Source organism: Callospermophilus lateralis, chromosome 3 (assembly GCF_048772815.1).
Source record: "Callospermophilus lateralis isolate mCalLat2 chromosome 3, mCalLat2.hap1, whole genome shotgun sequence".
In the NCBI taxonomy this organism is placed as follows: Eukaryota; Metazoa; Chordata; class Mammalia; order Rodentia; family Sciuridae; genus Callospermophilus; species Callospermophilus lateralis.
This window is the reverse complement of record NC_135307.1, coordinates 46,374,297-46,394,756: the sequence shown is the minus strand read 5'-3', so window position 1 is coordinate 46,394,756 and position 20,460 is coordinate 46,374,297. Positions and strand designations below refer to the sequence as shown.

Sequence of the window (20,460 nt, the reverse complement as noted above, 5' to 3'; positions counted from 1 at the left end):
ATTTTTTATTAAGAGACAGGGTCTCATTGAGTTGCTTAGCACCTCGCTTTTGCTAAGGCTGGCTTTGAACTCATGATCCTCCTGACTCAGTCTCCCAAGCTGATGGGATTTCAGGCATGCAGCACCAAGCCCAGCGGAAACACAATGCTTTAAGAGCTTTAAGAGTATAAAATAAGCTAGGCACTGTGGCACATGCCTGTAATCCGAGCAGCTCTGGAGGCTGAGCCAGGAGGATTGCAAATTCAAAGTCAGTCTCAGCAACTGGGAGACACTAAACAACTCAGTGAGACCCTGTCTCTAAATAAAATACAAAATAGGGCTAGGGATGTGGCTCAGTGGTTGAGTGTCCCTGAATTCAATCCTTGGTACCTACCACCTGCCAAAAAAGAATATAGAATAAACTTGGACTAGACTATAGCTTTTTCAAGGCAGAGATCTAGCATTGCTGTTCACTAAATTGTTTGTGGATCTCTTTTTGTTAAATGAATGTTAAGCAAAATTAAGGTAAGAATCAAAAAACAAACAAAGGAAATGCCATGTAGTTATCTCATGAAGTCATGTAACATTTTACATGATTCAATTTACAATTTACCTGTAGAAATTTACAATGTGTTTTTAGTTGCCAGCTGAAGATGAGATTTTACTACAGAAATTAAGAGAGGAATCCAGAGCTGTTTTTCTCCAAAGGAAAAGCAGAGAACTCTTAGATAATGAAGAATTACAGGTAAGAACAAGTTAGAAGTTAACCATTTCTTATTTGTTATCTACTTAAATCATGTAGGATCTCAGGGTGCCTAGTGACTTAGTACTACAGAATGGTAATGTATAAGGTGGCCACAAGAATCAGGTGCTGAGCTTGCATGGGCCATTATCCCCTAAGGGTAGTGTTGTTAAGTTTATTTCTTTTTAAGTCCTTGCATGATTCTAATGTCAGGTCAGATTGCAGAGCTTCAAATCCCAGTCCTACTCTGCGACCTTAGGCAATGGACTTAACATCTCTGTGATGTAATTCTCAACTGTAAACTCATAGTTAAGTGGATTAAGGAGAAATTATATTTGAAAAACTTCCGACTTAGTAGACACTATAAATGTTAGTTATTTTATATCTTTTAAAAAATTTTTTGTAGTCATAGGAACAGCATGCCTTTATTTTATTTGCTTAATTTTTTTGCAGTGCAAAGGATCTAACCCAATGTTTCACTCATGCTAGACAAGCACTCTGCTGCTAAGCTCCAGTCCCAGCCCCGCTATTTTATGTCTTAATATTAAATCTCTTCTATCAGACTATCATTTCAATGGAAATGTTGCATTTGACTACATTTGAAAAAATTTTAACTAACATTTTCATTTCTGTAATTCTTGGTAAGAACTTATGGTTTTTGTTGGACAAACACCAGACACCACCTATGATTGGAGAGGAAGCAATGATCAATTATGAAAATTTTTTGAAGGTTGGCGAAAAGGCTGGACCAAAATGCAAGTAAGAATAATTAACAGAGGCATAGCATTTTAAATGCCTTGACTGTTAAGGAAAATTTAAGTCTGCCATGTGACATTAAAGACAATTTGAGCTATTAATGAAATTTAATAAAATAATTTATAATCAAGAAAAAGTATATTGTATGAAGATTTAAAGAAATAGTTTGACAGTTTAAGATGTCTTTTTTTAGTGTAACTGCCAAATACCAATTTTATAAATGTTTTTATTAGTGCATTTGTTGTTATTTAATAGTTGGGTTCATTCTGACAGAATCATACACATATGAAATTTAATTTGCTCCCTGATTTCTTGTCTTTCCCTCCCCTTATTCCTCTTCCTCTACTCACCTATCTTTATTTATTAATTTATTTATTTTTAATTGGTGTTTTATAGATATACATAAAGGTGGAATTCACCGTGACATATTTATACATGCAAATAGCATGGTTTTGTTAAATGCATTAGGACATCATTCTTAACACAGGAGAATGTAAAGAAAAAATGAATGCAGTGATAAATGGCTTAATGTTTTAAGTTTTTGAACTATATGTTTTCTATGCTTATTGCTTTTAATTTTTTCACTTTGATTTAAATATATAAATTTATGCTGTTTGCTAATTCACTTAGAAATCATTTTTATATTATGTTGGCAGAATATTCTAGTCTTTTCTTTCTTTTCTTAGGCAATTTTTCACTGCAAAAGTCTTTGCTAAACTTCTTCATACAGATTCTTATGGAAGAATTTCCATCATGCAGTTCTTTAACTATGTCATGCGAAAAGGTAATCAATTTTCCTTGCGCTTGATTGAATTCCTTCCATCTAGAAATCAAGTAGATTTCTAGTCTGCTTCTATAGTATTTCTTCATGTGAAACAACTCTTTTACTTGAATTTGAATAGCAGGATTTCTTGTCTTTTTAACAATACATGATTATTTACATATTATTATAATGACTCTTAGGGAGCTTCCTAAAGCTGGTATTTTATACTTTAAATTTGGGTTCCTTATTATAAAAATAAAATTTCATGTATCCTAAAGATAGTAGCTGATTAGAAATACTGAAAGGTGAACCAAGAATTTTAATGTATGGTGATTTGAAATAATTTTAGTTTACTAGTAATTTTATTTCATCAATATGCTACAAGTTGGAGCTGGGGTTGTGGCTCAGTAGCAGAGCTCTCACCTAGCATGGGCAAGGCCTTGGTTTGATCCCCAATACCACATAAAAATAAATAAATAAAGATATTGTATCCAACTACAACTAAAAAGTAAATATTTTTAAAAATGCTATAAGTTGAGTTGTTTTAAAGGATAGTTTCAAATCCTTGATTGTTGCATCAATTTCAAGGAGCCTCTATTAAACAACTTGTAGTTGTTATGATTTCTATTAAATACCATAATAATCTGTGAAATCTTGTTGTGTACCATCTTTTTCTTGACTGCTGTAATCAACCTCAGTAGAATGAAAGCAGCTTCATTGAAGATGTAACATTCTCTTAGCTACCCCTATTTGGTGGAACACCAACTTCAATAGGTAAAGAATGATTTCTTCAAGGGTATCAGATTTATTTTTATTTTTTTTAATATCTATTTTTTAGTTGTAGTTGGACACAATACCTTTATTTTACTTACGTATTTTTATGTGGTGCTGAGAATCAAACCCAGGGTCTCGCAAGTGCAAGGCGAGCGCTCAGATGCTGAGCCACAACCCAAACCCCAAGGGTGTCAGTTTTATTGTGGCTTTGGTCATGATAGAAGTGTTGAAATCTGCCATTCAATGGTATGTTTGTTTTGTTTGAAACAATTTTAGGGTTAAGATTACTCAGTGTGTATGAGAAGAAATAGGTTTTTAGAGTTAATAGATGGGTTTTTTATGGATGATAGGTGGCTATAAAGAAAGCTATAAATAGGGTTGTGGCTCAGTGGTAAAGCGCTTGCCTAGCACATGTGAGCTTTTTGTGTGTGTGTGTGTGTGTGTGTGTGTGTGTGGTACTAGGGGTTGAAGCCAGGGGCTTTCTAATAATGAGTTATATCACCAGCCCTTTTCATTTTGTGAGACAGAGTCTCACTAAATTGCAGAGGCCAGCCTTGAATTTGTGATCCTCCTGCCTCAGGCTCCCGCATCTCTGGGAGGATTATAGGCTATGCCACTGTGTCCAGCTCTAATCTAGCATTTCACCTCTTCTTCCATACACATACATATACACACTAAAGGATAGATGTTAATAATTGTATTGCATTTTTTTCTTTATTGTCAGTTTGGCTTCATCAAACAAGAATAGGACTCAGTTTATATGATGTTGCTGGTCAAGGGTACCTTCGGGAATCTGTAAGTATTAATTTGCTTTTAATCACTATTATAGACACCAGTATGTTAAACAGTAGTTATCACTGAGTATTGATATTAAGGTGATTCTTACTACATTTGGTTTCTCAGTTTTTGTGTTTTTCTATTTTATAGGTAGTATGTTTACTATAAAGTTTTAAATGCATTTTGACCATTTAGATTCCTTTTTAGATTCTTGTACTTCAAGTTTTTTTTTAAAAGGCCTTCCAAAGGGGAAAATGCAAAGAATGTGATGTTTTAACGGGTTTAAAAATCATTGAAGAAACAGTGAAAACTTTTTGTCTCTCTTGAATGGTATTAATATGTGACTTTTAAGAAGGGCCAGGGATTTATTTATTTTTTTAATCATCAATGGACCTTTATTTTATTTATTCTTATGGGGTGTTGAGAATCAAACCCAGTGCCTCACACATGCTAGCAAGTACTCTACCACTGTACTACAACCTCAGCATTGGGCCAGGAATTTTTAAAGAAATATAAGAGATGTGATTGTATTCCCACCTGCAGGTTTAGGGCTATAAGGTCAATTATGAAAGGAATCTTTATTCCTTACTAGATAACTAATGTATTTAGGTCTAAGTTATCAATAAAGAATTATAAGCTCAAATGAAAAAAAAATACTAAAAACATCAAAAAAAAAAAAAGCATTATAAGCTCATGATACAGATGGCTATACTTTTTATAAGTATGGGCATCTAAACTACATATACGTTTTCAGCTCAAGTTTTTTTCCCCCCAAATATAGAGTCTTTTTCTAGTGTTGTGGGAGGACAGGTGAAGGGAATGGGGCATAAGTATGTGCTAGGTTAATTAAATAATATTTGAATATCATATAACTTAAAGAAATGTAAATTAATTCCTCATTGCATTTGTTATAGTTCCTTTTATAATTAATATCTTGAAACTGGCCCTGAACTTGCAATCCTCCTGTCTTAGCCTCCTGAATTACTGGCATAATAATTTCTTGAAGTCTGTTTAGCCCAGATTTCTGTAGATAGAATCTTTTAGCTCATTCTAAACACTGGCACTGTACAACCTTTCCAGTGTGTTTTGTCTATTAAAGTTTAGATCAAGGGGAGGGGAGGGGAAGAGGGGATAGCAAGGGCAGCAGAATAAAATAGACATTATTATTGCTGTATGTATATAGGTGACTGTATGACCAATGTGATTCTGCAACCTATACAATCAGAAAAATGAGAAATTGTACCCCATTTGATTCATATGTATGAATTGTCAAGATCATTGTACTGTCATGTGTAACTAATAAAAAAAAAGTTTAGATCAGCTTGAAAGTCAAAGGCTCTTGCCTCTGTCTACCACTCTGTAGCAAGGAAAATATAGTTACTTGTTGATACTTATTTATAAGATAGGCTTTAGAGTACTTACCTAGCTCTGAGAATTGTCCTTAGAACTTAATTTGGTTTACGAAACGTACTCTCCTATTATTGTATGTCTTGTCTCTTTCCATAGACGGAAATAAAAATTGAAAGAGATGAGGACCAGAGAGAAAACATTGTATGTCCACAGTTATTATTTTTAAAAGGGAATTTTTTTTTCTCTCTCAGTGAAAAGAAACACTTCTCTCAAAGAAAAATGTCTTTCTCCCAGCCTTGGTACTTTTCTATTTGAAACCAGGCATTGTATTTTAGGACAGTGACTGCTAGACTAACATTTATAATTTGAGTATTATATGCAAACTTTCATTTACATTTATTAAATAAGTAGTGACAAGTCATATGGGGAAAATAAATTAGGGTACTAGGCAAGAGTATGATAGGGTCAGGAGACTATTTTAGATAGGATGGAAGGGGAACCTCTTTGAAATAGTGATTAAGTTTTAGCCATAGAGGGTGAGAAAGAAGTCGGCATAATGAAGATATAGCACAGAAGGAACAGCAAGTATTGTGTCCCCAAGACACAATTAAATCTGACCTGTTCTACGAACAAAAGGAAGCGAGGGTGGCTAAAACATATGATCAAGAGTTAGAACAACAGGAGATGAAGTCAGAGAAGTAGGCGGGGGCCACATACAAAGCATTTTAGGCCATGGTATGAAGTTTGGATTCATATTGAGGTTTATGGGAAGCCCTTGGAACTTTAAAAGCTGAGTGTGTCAGAACATGGCTTACATTTTTAGTTCTACCATAATTTTTTTAAAATTCTTTTTTGGTAGTACTGGAGATGGAACCTATGACCTTACATGTGTTAGGTAAGTGCTCTACTACTGAGCTACCTCTGAAACCCATGGTTTACATTTTTAAAGATCACTCTGGATGTTGTGTGGAGATTTGTAAGGAGCCTAGAATGGAAGCGGGATTCATGTACTGCAGTAGTCCAAGTGACATGATAGTGTCGCTGATCAGGATGATAGGTGGCTATAAAGAAAGCTATAAATAGGGTTGTGGCTCAGTGGTAGAGCGCTTGCCTAGCACATGTGAGGCACTAGGCTCAATCCTTAGCACCACATAAAAATAAATAAAACAAAGGCATTCTGTCCATCTGTAATTACAAAAAAAATTATAAGAAAGCTATAAATAGATTAACCAAGATATATTTTGAACACCCCTGCCCCCGGCATAAAAAAAAAAAAAGCTAGATTAAATATTGCAGGTAAGGAACAGGGACATTGGTAAAGGAAAGATGGGAACCAAAGTTGAGTCTTCAGTTTTTATTTTGAATAACTGTTAGAATAAGGGGGAAGCAGTCAAGGACCAGGATTAGAACTGAGAAGAGAGTCCTATTTTGTGCACATCAAGTTTTAGATGCCTTTTATTTTATAAATTTAGATTATAAAATATCTCAGATCTGTCAGAAAGATGATACTTAAAATGGTTAAAGCATAAATAAAGTTGTTTAATTTTAAAAACCATGAGAGGCTAAAATTGGAACAGGGCAAGTTTTCCTAAATATGGCACAACCAAGAAGACTACAAAAGAGCAAATTCAGTGAACTTAAACAAAAAATGTAAGGCAAAGATCATCATAAACAAAGTTAGAAGAAAACTGGGAAAGATATCTGAAACTCAGTCACAAAGACCAATTATCATAAAATATAAAAAGCTCTTAGAAATTAAAAAGAAATGGTAAGTAGAAAACTGGACAAAGGATATAAATAGTATGTAAAAAATAAAATGCAAATGCTTCCTTTTTTGATGATAGCATTGTAATTATAAATAGGATTTTTTTGACAAACTTATACATATAAGGAATTTTATTTCAATATCCATTTCTCCCACCCCTTTCCCCCCATCTCTTGCCTCCTTTTCTCCCTCATCTACTGATCTTCCTTTTATTTACTTTTTATTGGTACTTTCTGCATATACACAAAAGTGAAATTCCTTTTAGTACATTTATATATGTATATAGATTCATCCCATATTTCTTTCCCTTTCTCTTCCTCCCTCCCTCCCTCTCATTCTCCTATGTTTTCTCCACTGATCTTTCCTATGTCTTTATGATATCTAATCCCCTCCCCCACCACCTTCTTTCCCTTATTTTGCTCTAGCTTTCACATATGAGAGAGCTGGCTCTCTTGATTTTCTGAGTCTGACATATTTCACTTAGCCTAATGTTCTCCATTTCCATCCATTTATTGGAAAATGCCATTATTTCATTCTTTTTTATAGCTGAGGAAAAGTTTGACCTCTTCTACGAACAAAAGGAAGCCCATCATCTATTGATGGGCATCTGGGTTGATTTCATAATTTGGCTAAACATTATAATGGATGCATCATTATAGTATGCTGATTTTAGTTCTTTTGGATAAATGCCATGGAGTGGGATAGCTAAGTCTTATGGTAGTTCCATTTCTAGGTTTTGGGGGTTTTTTGTTTTTGTTTGTTTGTTTGTTTGTTTTTACAAACAGGTGAACACAATACCTTTATTTTATTTATTTATTTTTATGTGGTGTTGAGGATTGAACCCAGGGCCTCACACGTGCCAGGCAAGTGCTCTACCACTGAGCTACAACCCTAGCCTTCTATTCCTAGTTTTTTGAGGAATTTCCACACTGCTTTCCAAAGTGGTTGTACTAATACTAATTTGCAGTCTCACTAGCAGTGTTTGAGTATTCCTTTTCCCTCACATCCTTGCCAGCATTTATTATTAAAAAAAATTAATTATAGGTGGACACAATGCCTTTATTTTTAGTTATTTATTTTATGTTGTGCTGAGGATTAAACCCAGTGCCTCACCCGTGCTATGCAAGCATCCTATCACTGAGCCACAACCCCAGCCCTAGCATTTATTATTATTCATATTCTTGATAATTGCTATTCTGACTAGAATGAAATCTTAGAGTAGTTTTTATATGCATTTCCCTGATTGTTAGAGATATAGAACATATCATATATCTGTTGGCCATTTGTGTTTCTTCTTTTAAGAAATGTCTGTTTAGTTATTTAGCCCATTTATTGATTGGGTTATTTGTTTTTTTGGCATTAAAAAGTTTTTTTTTTTTTGAGTTCTTTATATATTCTGGATATAAATCCTCTGTCAGAGGAGTAGCTGGCAAAGATTTTTTTTTTTTTTTTTCATTCCATAGGCTCTGTTTTCACTCTTAATCATTTTGTTTGCTCTGCAGGAGCTTTTTAATTTGATGGCAACAACTTCCTGATTCTTGGTTTTACTTTTTAAGCTTTAGGGTTGTGTTGAGGAAGTCAGTGCTTTACCTATATAATAGAGTATTGACCATATGTTTTCTTCTGGCAGTTGCAAGTTTTCTGGTCTAATTCCCAAGTCTTTGATCCATTTTGATTTGAATTTTTTTGCAGGTGAAAGACAGGGATATAATTTCATTCTTCTACATGTAAATATCTAGTTTTCCCAGCACTATTTGTTAAAAGGGTTCTTCTCTCCATTGTTTTTCCCCACCTTTGGCACATTTATCAAGTATCAGATGACTGAAAGTATGTGGGTTTGTCTTTGTGTCTTTTAGTCCATTGGTTTTCGTGTATATTTTGATGCCATTACCATGCAGTTTTTGCTACTATAGCTTTGTAGTATAACTTGTGTGCCAGTTTTCTCATGTTTTCAGAGGTCCTGGACTTACATGTCTGTTGAGATGGATTCTCCTTCCTCTTTTACATATGTATCCGTATATGTGTAGTTATTTTTTGTTCTAGGATTTCTGTCTGTTTTTGATATGAGTAGATGTCAAGGAGTACCTAAAGTTCTCCTCTGGTTGTTTTTCCTTGGGGCCTAGTTTTTGATTTGGGGTTTTTCTTTCCCCAATTCTATGAACTGAAGTAATGTTTAGGATCCGGTGGGGCTACATCATATGTGGAATGAGAATTACTGTTGCTTGGCTGAGTTGTAATTGTTTCTCAACAGCAGGATATCTACTCTGTGATCTTGAAGCGTCTCCCCTGTAGAGGAAATAGGGAGCCAGGACTAGCACTTATGTCAGTTATAGATGTATAGTTTTGAGATAAATATCTGGTGTCTACTTTGATATCTAATTGCCACCTATATAAGAAAGGTTGATTGTAGGCCAAATCAAGTATTCAACATCACCTGTCTACTATGTTGTGCCCCATATTAATAATCACAACAATATGAATGAGGTATGAATTACATTAACTATATAATTGTGTTATTTAGTGGGATTCCAGTTTAAGACAAAATACAGTAGGAAGGTGAAAGAAAGTGAAATATTTTTAAAAAGAGATCATTAAAGGCAGGTAATAGGTACAGATGGTGGCTTTAAAAAAGAAAGAATAAAACATTTGCAGAAAGTAATTAAGAAAGAGGACATGGCATCAGGAAAATTTGATGGACAAGAAGTTAAATATGGACAAACCATTAACTGTAAGATCAAAATAACTCAAACCTGCATATAATTGAACCTCACCTAAGACAAATCAAGGCTATAATAAACATATGCAGAAGGAAGCAATTTTCATGAAAGTAAAATTAGATAACTATACATACATTTTTTAAACCTGTCTGTATAGTGAGTACATACACACCAACACACACCCCCACATACACACTCACAAAAAATCATAAATAATGCAAAAAAATGTAAAAATTAATATGATGAAAATTTTTTCCATCTTTTTTATTGGTGCATTACAGTTGTACATAATAGTGGGATTTGTTCTTACATATTTGTATATTCACACAATATAATAATATAATTTGACCAGTATTACTCCTTGGCATTTCCCCCTTCCCTCCCTTCTTACTACCTCCAAATCTCTTTCCTCTTTTCTACTGATCTCACTTTGATTTTCATGAGACAACCCAACTTTCTTTTCCTTTTTCCTCTCTAGCTTCCACATATGAGAGAAAATATACCCTTGACCTTCTGTATTTAGCTTATTTTGTTTAACGTAATGGTCTCAAGGTCCATCAGTTTTCCTGCAAATGACATAATTTTATTTTTCTTTATGATTGAATAAAAGTCAATTGTGTACATTTTATTTATGCATTTATGATTAAAGGTTTGAAAAAAATTTAAATAATTAAAAATTGGGGCTGGGGTTGTAGCTCAGTGGTAGAGCACTTGCCTAGCATTGTGAGGCATTGAGTTTGATCCTTAGCACCACATAAAAACAAATAAATAAAACGAAGAAGGTATTGTGTCCATCTACAACTAAAAAAATTAAAATAAAAATATTTTTTAAAAGTTTTTAAAAATAATTAAAAAGTTTAAAAAGAATATTTTAAAAATGGAAATATGAAGATGAAATGAGGAAAAAAATAAAGAAAAATCCTGGTGAGAAATAAAGGGCTTATTTCCAGTGAGGTGGTCAAAACTGTTAGCTGCAATGGATTTTCATTCTCCATATTTGTTTTTGGCTTTGTAACCCTTGGGTCAAGAATTGGAGGTTGTTAATCCCAGTGCCTTTGTGTTCCTCACTTAACTGCTAAGCTTTGTGGCTAGGAGTTACAGCTGGTTGTGCTTCTGGTCTTAGCTTCTGGTTTATGGTGAAGTAGCACAGTTTTGGTGCAGACACATTGTGTGTTCTGTGGCAGGGGTGTTTCAGAGTTCTGAATTGAATATTCCAGTATTAAGGTTTAGTCTAGATTGAACTTTGAAACTCTGTGAATGGCTGTTTGAGAATTGCTCTACACCCGCTATTGGGGTGATGCCAGTCTCTGCAGGATGTCTGGATTTCTAGGGTCTCTGGTAACATCCACTTTTAAGGCATAGGAGCAAAACCTCTACACATTTTACCTTCACAGTTATGAATATGAAATACCAGGTTTCTGCCCTGGAGTGCAGATTGTCCCTAGTGACCACTGAAGCATAAGCAACAATGGGAGTTCCCTCCCTTAGGATCCATAGGCTGAATGGTTCAGGCAAATTCTCTTTGTCCCTATTTTAGTTCAGGTGCCTTCTAGGAATTGTTTTGGTTAGCTGCACGGGTTCCCAATCTCTTGTTTGTTGGTGCAGGGCTTGGGGACAAGGTGGCTTTTGAGGTGGTGGGGGCCACTTTCTCTAGTAGTGCCAGCGGTGGAGAGTGCCACAGCAGTGGCAGTTCTCTGTGCCCAAAGTGCTTCCTCTCCTGTGGGAGTTATTTTTGGATTTACTTTCACTGAATCCCTTCTCCTGACAGACTCTAGGTCTGTTAAAATCAGACTTCCTCTCAAATCCACAGGTTACCCCAAGTTAATTTTTTAATTTTTTATCTGCTGGCCACACTGTCTCCTTTGTTTGTGCTGCACCTCCCCTTCTTCTACTGCTGGTATCCATGCTGATGCCCACGCTGGCACTTCTCTAACAAATTATTTCTTATGTTAAAGTTTCTGACTTCTCTGTCTCTATAATTTTGTTTGGATAGTTGGTTGGTTTTGTTTTTTGTTTTTTATAGTTCATTATTTTCAGTGAGTTCCCTTAGTTACCCACCTTATTGAGAAACTGTCTTTCTGCTTTGTAAGTCTGGTGTTAAGGAGCTGCTGAGAAGTACATTTGTCCTCTAATCCGACATCATCTCCCACTCACAAATGCTTCTTAATCATAAGAAAAAGCCTTAACTTCACATAAGAAAATGCCTGATAAATCTATAGTGAGATACCTTTTTTTACCTGTCAGATAAACAGAGATCAAAAAATTTGATAATGCTTTTAATGAGATCCTCTTGGTAAGAGCCTCTGGCCCAAAAGAAATCCCTGACAGTTCCATTTATTAACCAGATAGTTCTAAACAAGTTAATGAAAGTATTCATTAAGTATTCTTTCAGCTACTTGAAAAAAATACAAAGTTGAAAAAAATAATATTTTTCTTCATTCATTCATAGCAGTTACTACTAGGATGTGTGTGCCTATTGAACACTATATAACTACTCAAACTTGGAATAAGATTGGACACAGTAATCCTCACTAGTAGTAGTTTGGTGGTAGTGTCCTGGGTATAGGTTCCAGTACCCTGCCCCCAACACACACACACACACACTTTAAAAAAAAAAAGACATTTAACATTTTAAAATTTTATTTTATTTTGTTTTTAGGATTTAGAAAACTACATATTGGAACTTATCCCTACTTTGCCACAATTAGATGGCCTGGAAAAATCCTTTTACTCCTTTTATGTTTGTACAGCAGTTAGGAAATTTTTCTTCTTTCTGGACCCTCTAAGAACAGGTAAATCTTATGTAACTTGGATATTATGAGAATATTATTATATCTCAGTATCAAGAATTAGAGAAGTCTTGAAAAATGTCATTTATTTATTTTCCTAACATGTCATTATCACTAATAATCTAGTGAATATCAAAGGAGTACAGGATTTTTTTTAAAGCTTTTGTTTAGGTTTATATAAAGATCTTTTATGATTTATTTGCACTGGCTATAAAAATTTTGTGATAATGGGCATGTCACCTAACCTCTCTCAGTTTGTCCCTAAAATGAAAAAGTACAAATTAGGTAATCAATTATTACGCTTCTTTCCAGTTCTAAGAAACCAATTACTCTGATATAATTTGCTGTTCCTGATATGTGATATACTAGAGAGCCAAGATGATTTTTCCCAAGATAACTATCCTATATAGGAATCAGATTAGTAAGTTTGGCCTTGGTGACAGTATTGTTTTACCAATTATTTTAACCTGCCCAGACTTAAATACATGTAATTAAGGCAGAGGAAGGGTCAGAGAAGGCCCAAAGTCTTTTGATTCTCCTTTTCTTTAAAACCCAGCAATAAGTCCATTGCAACACATAGTACCGGATTATCTTTTTAAACTCCTCCAGGTGTAGGTGCATACACATCTTTTCCTTTTGAAAGCTTATAAAATATAAACTATTTTGAATATTTATTATAAACAAGGCACTATGCTAAGCATTTTACCTGGATTCTTTCATTTCTTATAGAAGTAGTTATCTTCCCATCTGTCAATTCTTTTTTTTTCACTTTTTCATAGTTTTAGATGGACAGCATGCCTTTATTTTATTTATTTTTATGTGGTGCTAAGCATCGAACCCAGTGCTTCACATGTGCTAGGCGAACAGAAACAGAAACTGTCTCCTTTCCTTATTTTTTAAATTTTTTTTTTTTTTTTTTTTTTTAGTTATAGGTGGACACAATATCCTTTATTTTATTTTTATGTGGTGCTGGGGATTGAACCCAGTCCCTCACGCATGGTAGGCAAGCGCTCTACCTCTGAGCCACAACCCCAGCCCTTCTTTTCTTATTTTTTATAAACAGTATTATATCTTTGCCATAGAATTTTTATTTATTTATTTATTTATGTACCAGAGATTGAACCCAGGGGTGCTTAACTAAGTCACATTCCCAGCCCTTTTTATTTTTTTTATTTTGAGACAGGGTCTTGTTCAGTAACCTCAGACCTCACTAAGTTGCTGAAGCTGGCTTTGAACTTACCATCCTCCTGCTTTAGCCTCCTAAGTCACTGGGATTTCAGGCAGGCACCACTATGCCCAACTTGTTCACAGAATTTTTGACATTACTTTTTTGTGACTCTGATAATTTTAGAATTTATAGCTTAGACATTTGGGAGTATAAAAGTAAATATATACATACAGCTTTTACTAAATGTTTCCCTTTTGTAGTAATATGTAATAAGGACTTTGGAGCTAGAAGTTTTAAAATATCAATTGTGTAATAGCTCATGTAAAATAATAAACTTTAACAAATTAAGTTGCTCTTGTTCTTAAATGAAATTAAGTATTTGTATTTATGTTTTTTAAAGGAAAAATTAAAATTCAAGATATTTTAGCATGCAGCTTCCTGGATGACTTATTGGAGGTAAATACTTTTTTAAACTACTTAATTATATCACTTGATAATTAACTGTTTTCTTTTTTTTAATTTATTTAATTAGGTATATGAGACAGCAGAATGCATTTTGATTCATTGTACACAGTTACCAGCATAACTTTTCATTTCTCTGATTGTAACACAATGTAGCAACACACCATATATGCAGTCACAAGTATACCTAGGGTAACAATGTCCATCCCATTCCACCATCTTTCCTGCCTCCATACCTCCACCCTCTTTCCCTCCCCTTTACCCAGACTTCCTCCATTTTACTTATGCTCCTTGCCATTATGGATCAGCATCCACTTATCAGAGAGAACATTCGACCTTTGTTTTTTGGGGATTGGCTTACTTCTCTTAGCATGATATTTTCTAACTTCATCCATTTACTTGCAAATTCCATAATTTTATTCTCTTAATGCTGAGTAGTATTCCATTGTGTGTATATACCACAATTTCTTTATCCACCCATCTATCGAAGCATCTAGGTTACTTTCACAGTTTAGCTATTATGAAAAGAGCTGCTATAAACATTGACTGTGGCTGTGTTACTATAGTATGCTGATTTTATGTCCTTTGGATATATACCAAGGAGTGGAATAGCTGTGTCAAATGGTGGTTCCATTCCAAGTTTTCTAAGGAATCTCCATATTGCTTTCCAGAGTGGTTACACCAATTTGCAGTCCCACCAGCAATGTATGAGTATGCCTTTTCTCCCACATCCTCACCAACACTTATTGTTTGTATTTTTGATAACTGCCATTCTATAACTATTTTCTATTAATGTCTCTTTTTCCCTTTAGTTAAGGGATGAAGAACTATCCAAAGAGAGTCAAGAAACAAATTGGTTTTCTGCTCCTTCTGCCCTAAGGGTTTATGGTATGTTCTCCATCATATTGCTAAAATTTGAGTTATTGGTGCTCAGAAGACAGTTTTATACATAGACTATTTTGCCTTAAAAGCAAAGTATTTTTTTTGGATGGGGGGGGTACTGGGTATTGAACCCAGGGGAGCTTAATCACTGAGCCACATCTACAGCCCTTTTTATATTTTTATTGAGACAGGGTCTCCTTAAGTTACTTAGGGCCTCACTAAGTTTCTGAGGCTGGCCTTGAACTTTCCTGCCTACCTAACCTTGATCCTCCTGGCTCAGTCTACTGAGTCACTGAGATTATAGATATACACCATCTTGTCTGTCTTAAAGCATTCTGGGGCTAGGAATGTAGCTCTGTGGTAAAGCATCTGCCTAGTATGTGCAATGGCCCTGGATCTGATCTCCAGAACTTCTAAATAACAGTATTGTAGATTACTAAAGATTTACTTGTTTAAATACTAGCATTTTAATTTAGGAATCCTTTTTTAATTACTATACTTTTCAATAGAACAGATGTAATTTGATTCTTATTGACTAAGGAACACCATTTATGAATATCAACTGTTGTCTTTGTGATAAAATGCTGTTCTCAGAATCCACAGAGGGAGGTGTTCTAGAGATTGGTTTGCTCTTTTATCAAATTTCATGTTACCCACATTTAACCTGTTAAGTCGTCTTCTGACACATTTTGGGATCCATGATCTCTTCTTCCAAATTGATAGCATTTTAGTGTTTTTTTCTCAACCCCTCCCTCCATCTAATTTAGACCCTAGAAATTATTTTAAATGTTGCAAACTGAAGACAAAGATGTAATTAAAATAGCCAAAGGCCCTGGCCTTCATAATTTTTTTTTTTTGACCAGTTCTAACTTAATGGTTGTTCTAATCAAAATTTTAAAAATAGCTGATGTTATTACACTTAAGCTACTACCCTACCTGTAACATAGTTTGAAAATCAAAATATTAACCAATAATAAGAGCTTTTTATTAATGTCTATTCTATTATCTTTAATTAAAAATTTTTGGTCTAGGCATCTTTTTATTTTTCTTCCCAAGGCCAGTATTTGAATCTTGATAAGGATCACAATGGTATGCTCAGTAAAGAAGAACTGTCTCGATATGGAACAGCAACCATGACCAACGTCTTCTTAGATCGTGTTTTCCAGGAATGTCTCACTTATGATGGAGAAATGGTAATTGTTCAGATCTGATGATGAGCTTTAAAATTTTAGGCTCCTGCAATTTCCATAAGCCCTTTTGTTGATGTAATTCAGATTAATATCATAGTTTAATACAAGTTAAAAGTATAAACCAATCAAATTACTTGATATTCAGAACCTTTGGTTGTAAGGTAAATTCACTTAAAAACATACTTCCTTAATGGGCTCAGTACAGATAATAAATTTTAATATTTTGTTTGTTTCATTGTTATGCTCCTGTTGTGGAGAAATATGAACAAGTTTAGCATACTCACCTAGCATGCATGAGGCACTGGGTTCGATTCTCAACACCACATAAAAATAAAATAAAAATATTGTGTTCACCTAAAACTAAAAAATAAATCTGAGAGTTTAATCCTATTAACTATTTTCATGTAGATAGTCTGGTCATTAAATTATCAGATCTAACAGTACCACAATTTAAGTCTGATATTAACCTATTTATATTAATATAAAATGTAATTGCCATTTTCTTTCTCAAAATACTTGGGAATCTGAGAGTATAATTTTAGAAAGAATTTACTGCTTATGTAGTTGGGGGTATGCAATTATATTTTTCTTTGTGGTCTTTAGATACTTGAAAAGGAAAATTCTAAATAAACTTTTAACATCAAAATTGTTGTTATGAAAAATAATGTGGTGTGGGGTCATGGGGGTGCAAATCAGTAATTCCAGCGACCGGGGAGTCCGAGGAAGGATGAACTCAAGTTCAAAGCAAGCACAGGCAACTTGGTGAGACCCTGTTTCAAAATAAAATTGTTAAAAAGGCTGAGAAAATAGCATTTGTCTGACATTTGCTATTGCAATGCCCTGGGTGATCCCTAATATGGGGTTGAGAGTAATGGTAAGGATATGTATGATGAGTTTTCCAAACTGTGGTGCTTAAGAAATAATCAGACAGATGAGAATGGGGTTTTTGTATTATATCATTTAGCTTTAATAGGAATTTGCCAAGGGGTTGGGGTTGTGGCTCAGAGGAAAAGTACACTGAGTTCGATCTCCAGCACCACAAAAAATTAAATAAAGGTATTATGTCCACTTACAACTAAAGAATAAATGTTTTTAAAAAATAGGAATTTACCAAGTAATACCATTGTTAGCCAACAACAGAAAAAATGGGGAAAAGGCTCCAAAACTCTGACTCTCACAGCTGTTGACATTAGACAGTGACGGGATTGTAGTATACTAGTAATTTCTTGTGAAAAATGATGAAGTTACATTTCTTTAATTCTTTACAATGTAAGTTATGAATAATTCTTAGCCTACAAAATCATTTCTAATATAAATTTTTTTCTAATTTGAGAATCTCCCAAAATCATACAAAACAAGTAATCTGAACGTCCCTTTTCCAAGACAAAGCTTTCTGTTCGTGTCTTTCTAGCTTTCGTTTGTATTCTTTTTTTTTTTTTTTAATGAGAACAGAATTTTCTTACTGGAAATCATCTGATGTAAAAATTTTAAACAGCCAGTTACAGGTGGCCCACACCTGTAATTCCAGTGGCTCAGGAGGCTAAGACAGGAGAATCAAGAGAGTTCAAAGCCAGTCTTAGCAATGGCAAGGTGCTAAGCAACTCAGTGAGACCCTGTCTCTCAATAAAATACAAAATAGGGCTGGGGATGTGGCTCAGTGGTTGAGTGTCCCTGAGTTCAATCCACGGTACAAAAAAAAAAATTTTTTTTTAAACACTATAGTCATCCCTCAGTATCTGCCTGCATATCAGTTCCAGGACCCCCAGTAGATACCAAAATCTGCAAATGCTCTCAAGTTCCTTCTGTAATAATGTTGTATTTGCATATAACTTACATACTTATTTCTAGTGTACTTAAAATCATGTCTTGATTACTTATTATATATAATACAATGTAAATGCTACTGTAAAACTTTCACTGTGTTATTTAAGAAATAATAAGGGGAAAAAACCTATCAATGTTCAATGCATATGTGATTTTTTGTAAATTACCCCATGTTTTCAGTCTGCAGTTGGTTGAATCTACAAATGTGGAATCCAGAAATACAGACAACTGTATTTCAAAACAGCAATATAAGTTTACTGTTCTATTCATTCCAGATAAAAAATTTTTTCAAGGGCTGGGGATGTGGCTCAATCGGTAGCACGCTCGCCTGGCATGCGTGCGACCAGGGGTTCGATCCTCAGCACCACATACAAACAAAGATGTTGTGTCAGCCGAAAACTAAAAAATAAATATTAAAAAATTTCTCTCTCTCTCTCTCTCTTTAAAAAAAATTTTTTTCAAAATAATCACATTGAAATGAAGATGTAAATTTAATGGTGATGCATAATAACTTAGTCACTATTTCAAAAGTCACTATTTCAAAAGTGTAATGAATATTATACACAGCTAATCTCATGAGAAAATATTCCCAAAACTATCATGTGCAGATATTATTTAGAGTTTCTAGAAACTAATATTAAATGTGCCAATTGGTTTATCATTTCATATTAACTTAAAAAATTTAAATCTGCCTCCCTGGATTGCAAAATAACTTTTATCATTTACTTGAAAAGGTAATTTCAAGTAAGCCCTTTACTGACCATCATTTTTTTTTCTATAGGACTATAAGACCTACTTGGATTTTGTTCTTGCATTAGAAAACAGGAAGGAACCTGCAGCTTTGCAATATATTTTCAAACTGCTTGATATTGAGAATAAGGGATATCTCAATGTCTTTTCCCTTAATTATTTCTTTAGGGTAAGTCTCAATTGGGTAAAGAAACATTATTCCTTAAGATATTATACCATATGACTTAACTACTTAGTGACAATTTTACCTAACTTGTGGTTTTTAAATCCAACAAAGGATTTACAAACAAATTTTTATGTTTTTGTTTTGCAGAAGGAAATCAAATCTGGTGTTAGGATTTTTTTTCCTTCCATTAAAAAAAAAAGTTGATAGTAAAAGCCAATTTGATTATATGTAAATACTAAAAAAGTATGGAAATAATAAATATTATGGGCTGTACTAGCCTTTAGAGATGAGAAATTGAATTCTTTGGTTAATCAAAAACTACTGTGTAAAAGCCTAAGCTTTGATTAGACATTCAGAAAAGGTAACTCCTTTCCAGGGAAGCTTTACAGACTTTAGTTGTAGATTCTTTTGTGCTATGTTATAAAAATAATTTCAAACTGTCCAGAATTGTGTGCTGCACTTCTATGCAAAAGAGATTTGCTGAAGCATTTATTTTGTGCCTTAGTTGGTCTCAGATCATAGAGTAACAGTGAGCTCTGAAATGAAATTGGATTGTACCTGATAGCATTCAGTTCCAACACATGTAAAAGTAGAAATGTCTGCTCTTGTAAGACACAAAATTCCTTAATATGAATGGTAATTTTTCCACTTGATGGAATAGTTTTGTACAATAGTGTTCTGCATCATCACCATATTTTCACAGACCACATGATTTTTTTATACCTTTATTTTATTCATTTATGTGATGCTGAGGATCAAATTCACTTACTCACATGTGCTAGGTAAGCGCTTTGCCTACCACTGAATACAACCCCAGCCCAACCATGTGATTTTTATATAGTCAAGACCAACAATAGGAAGAAATTTTTTTTTTAAAAAATGACATTTTCAAATCTTTGTCATAAACCATTGCCCCCAGGGATTTTTTTTTCCATTTAAAAAAGTTTTGGTACTCATATCTTTATCTGGTTTCTGAATTCATCCTTAGGGTTTCATAATATATATTTCATAAATTCCATAGAAAGCTTTCCATTGTAATTTTAGGCAGTATTGACTGCAAATATTAGGATAAATAATAATCTCATTATTAGAAAACCTTTTTTAAAAATTTAAGGCAAAGCTGAAGTTGCAACTCAGTGGTAGACTTGTTCCCCACCCAGCATTTGTAAGGCTTAATTCTATCCCCAGCACAGTAAATTTTTAAACAATTCTAATTGAATGTGATATGGGCTTAAATTAATCGCTAATCTGAAAAAAATACTATCATATCAAAGGATGCCTCCCATTTCAGACAAATCTAATAAGTGAAAATTCAGTCTTAGAAAAATAGGGATAGGGCTGGGATTGTGGCTCAGCAGTAGAGTGCTCGCTTAGCACATGCAAGGCCCTGGGTTCAATCCTCAGCACCACCAACTACAACTAAAAAATAAATATTAAAAAAAAAAGAAAAATGGGGTTAGGGAGGTAATTTATTAATAGAGGACTTGCTTATTAGCATGTATTAGGCCCTGGGTTTGAGCTTCGGCAGACAAAAAAATGTCTTTTAGGAATTAAACATTCAACCCCTTTTCATAAAGATCTTTTTCTTTTCCTCTTTTAATTTTGC

General features: G+C 34.0%; 1 protein-coding gene across 5 annotated transcripts in view; it reads left to right on the top strand.

The window, feature by feature from the left end:
* Window positions 1–20,460, top strand: part of Ppp2r3c (protein phosphatase 2 regulatory subunit B''gamma) — a 29,087-nt gene that overhangs the window by 5,847 nt on the left and 2,780 nt on the right. For 3 of the 5 annotated variants that reach the window (XM_076850196.2, XM_076850193.2, XM_076850198.2), the window contains 9 exons: window positions 620–724; window positions 1,368–1,480; window positions 2,164–2,261; window positions 3,739–3,809; window positions 12,283–12,415; window positions 13,981–14,036; window positions 14,855–14,930; window positions 15,981–16,117; window positions 18,720–18,857. In XM_076850196.2, the coding sequence (XP_076706311.1) occupies window positions 620–724; window positions 1,368–1,480; window positions 2,164–2,261; window positions 3,739–3,809; window positions 12,283–12,415; window positions 13,981–14,036; window positions 14,855–14,930; window positions 15,981–16,117; window positions 18,720–18,857 (927 nt within the window). The remainder of the gene's footprint in view (window positions 1–619; window positions 725–1,367; window positions 1,481–2,163; window positions 2,262–3,738; window positions 3,810–12,282; window positions 12,416–13,980; window positions 14,037–14,854; window positions 14,931–15,980; window positions 16,118–18,719; window positions 18,858–20,460) is intronic. The other 2 variants (XM_076850195.2, XM_076850197.2) reach the window with 2 other exon arrangements.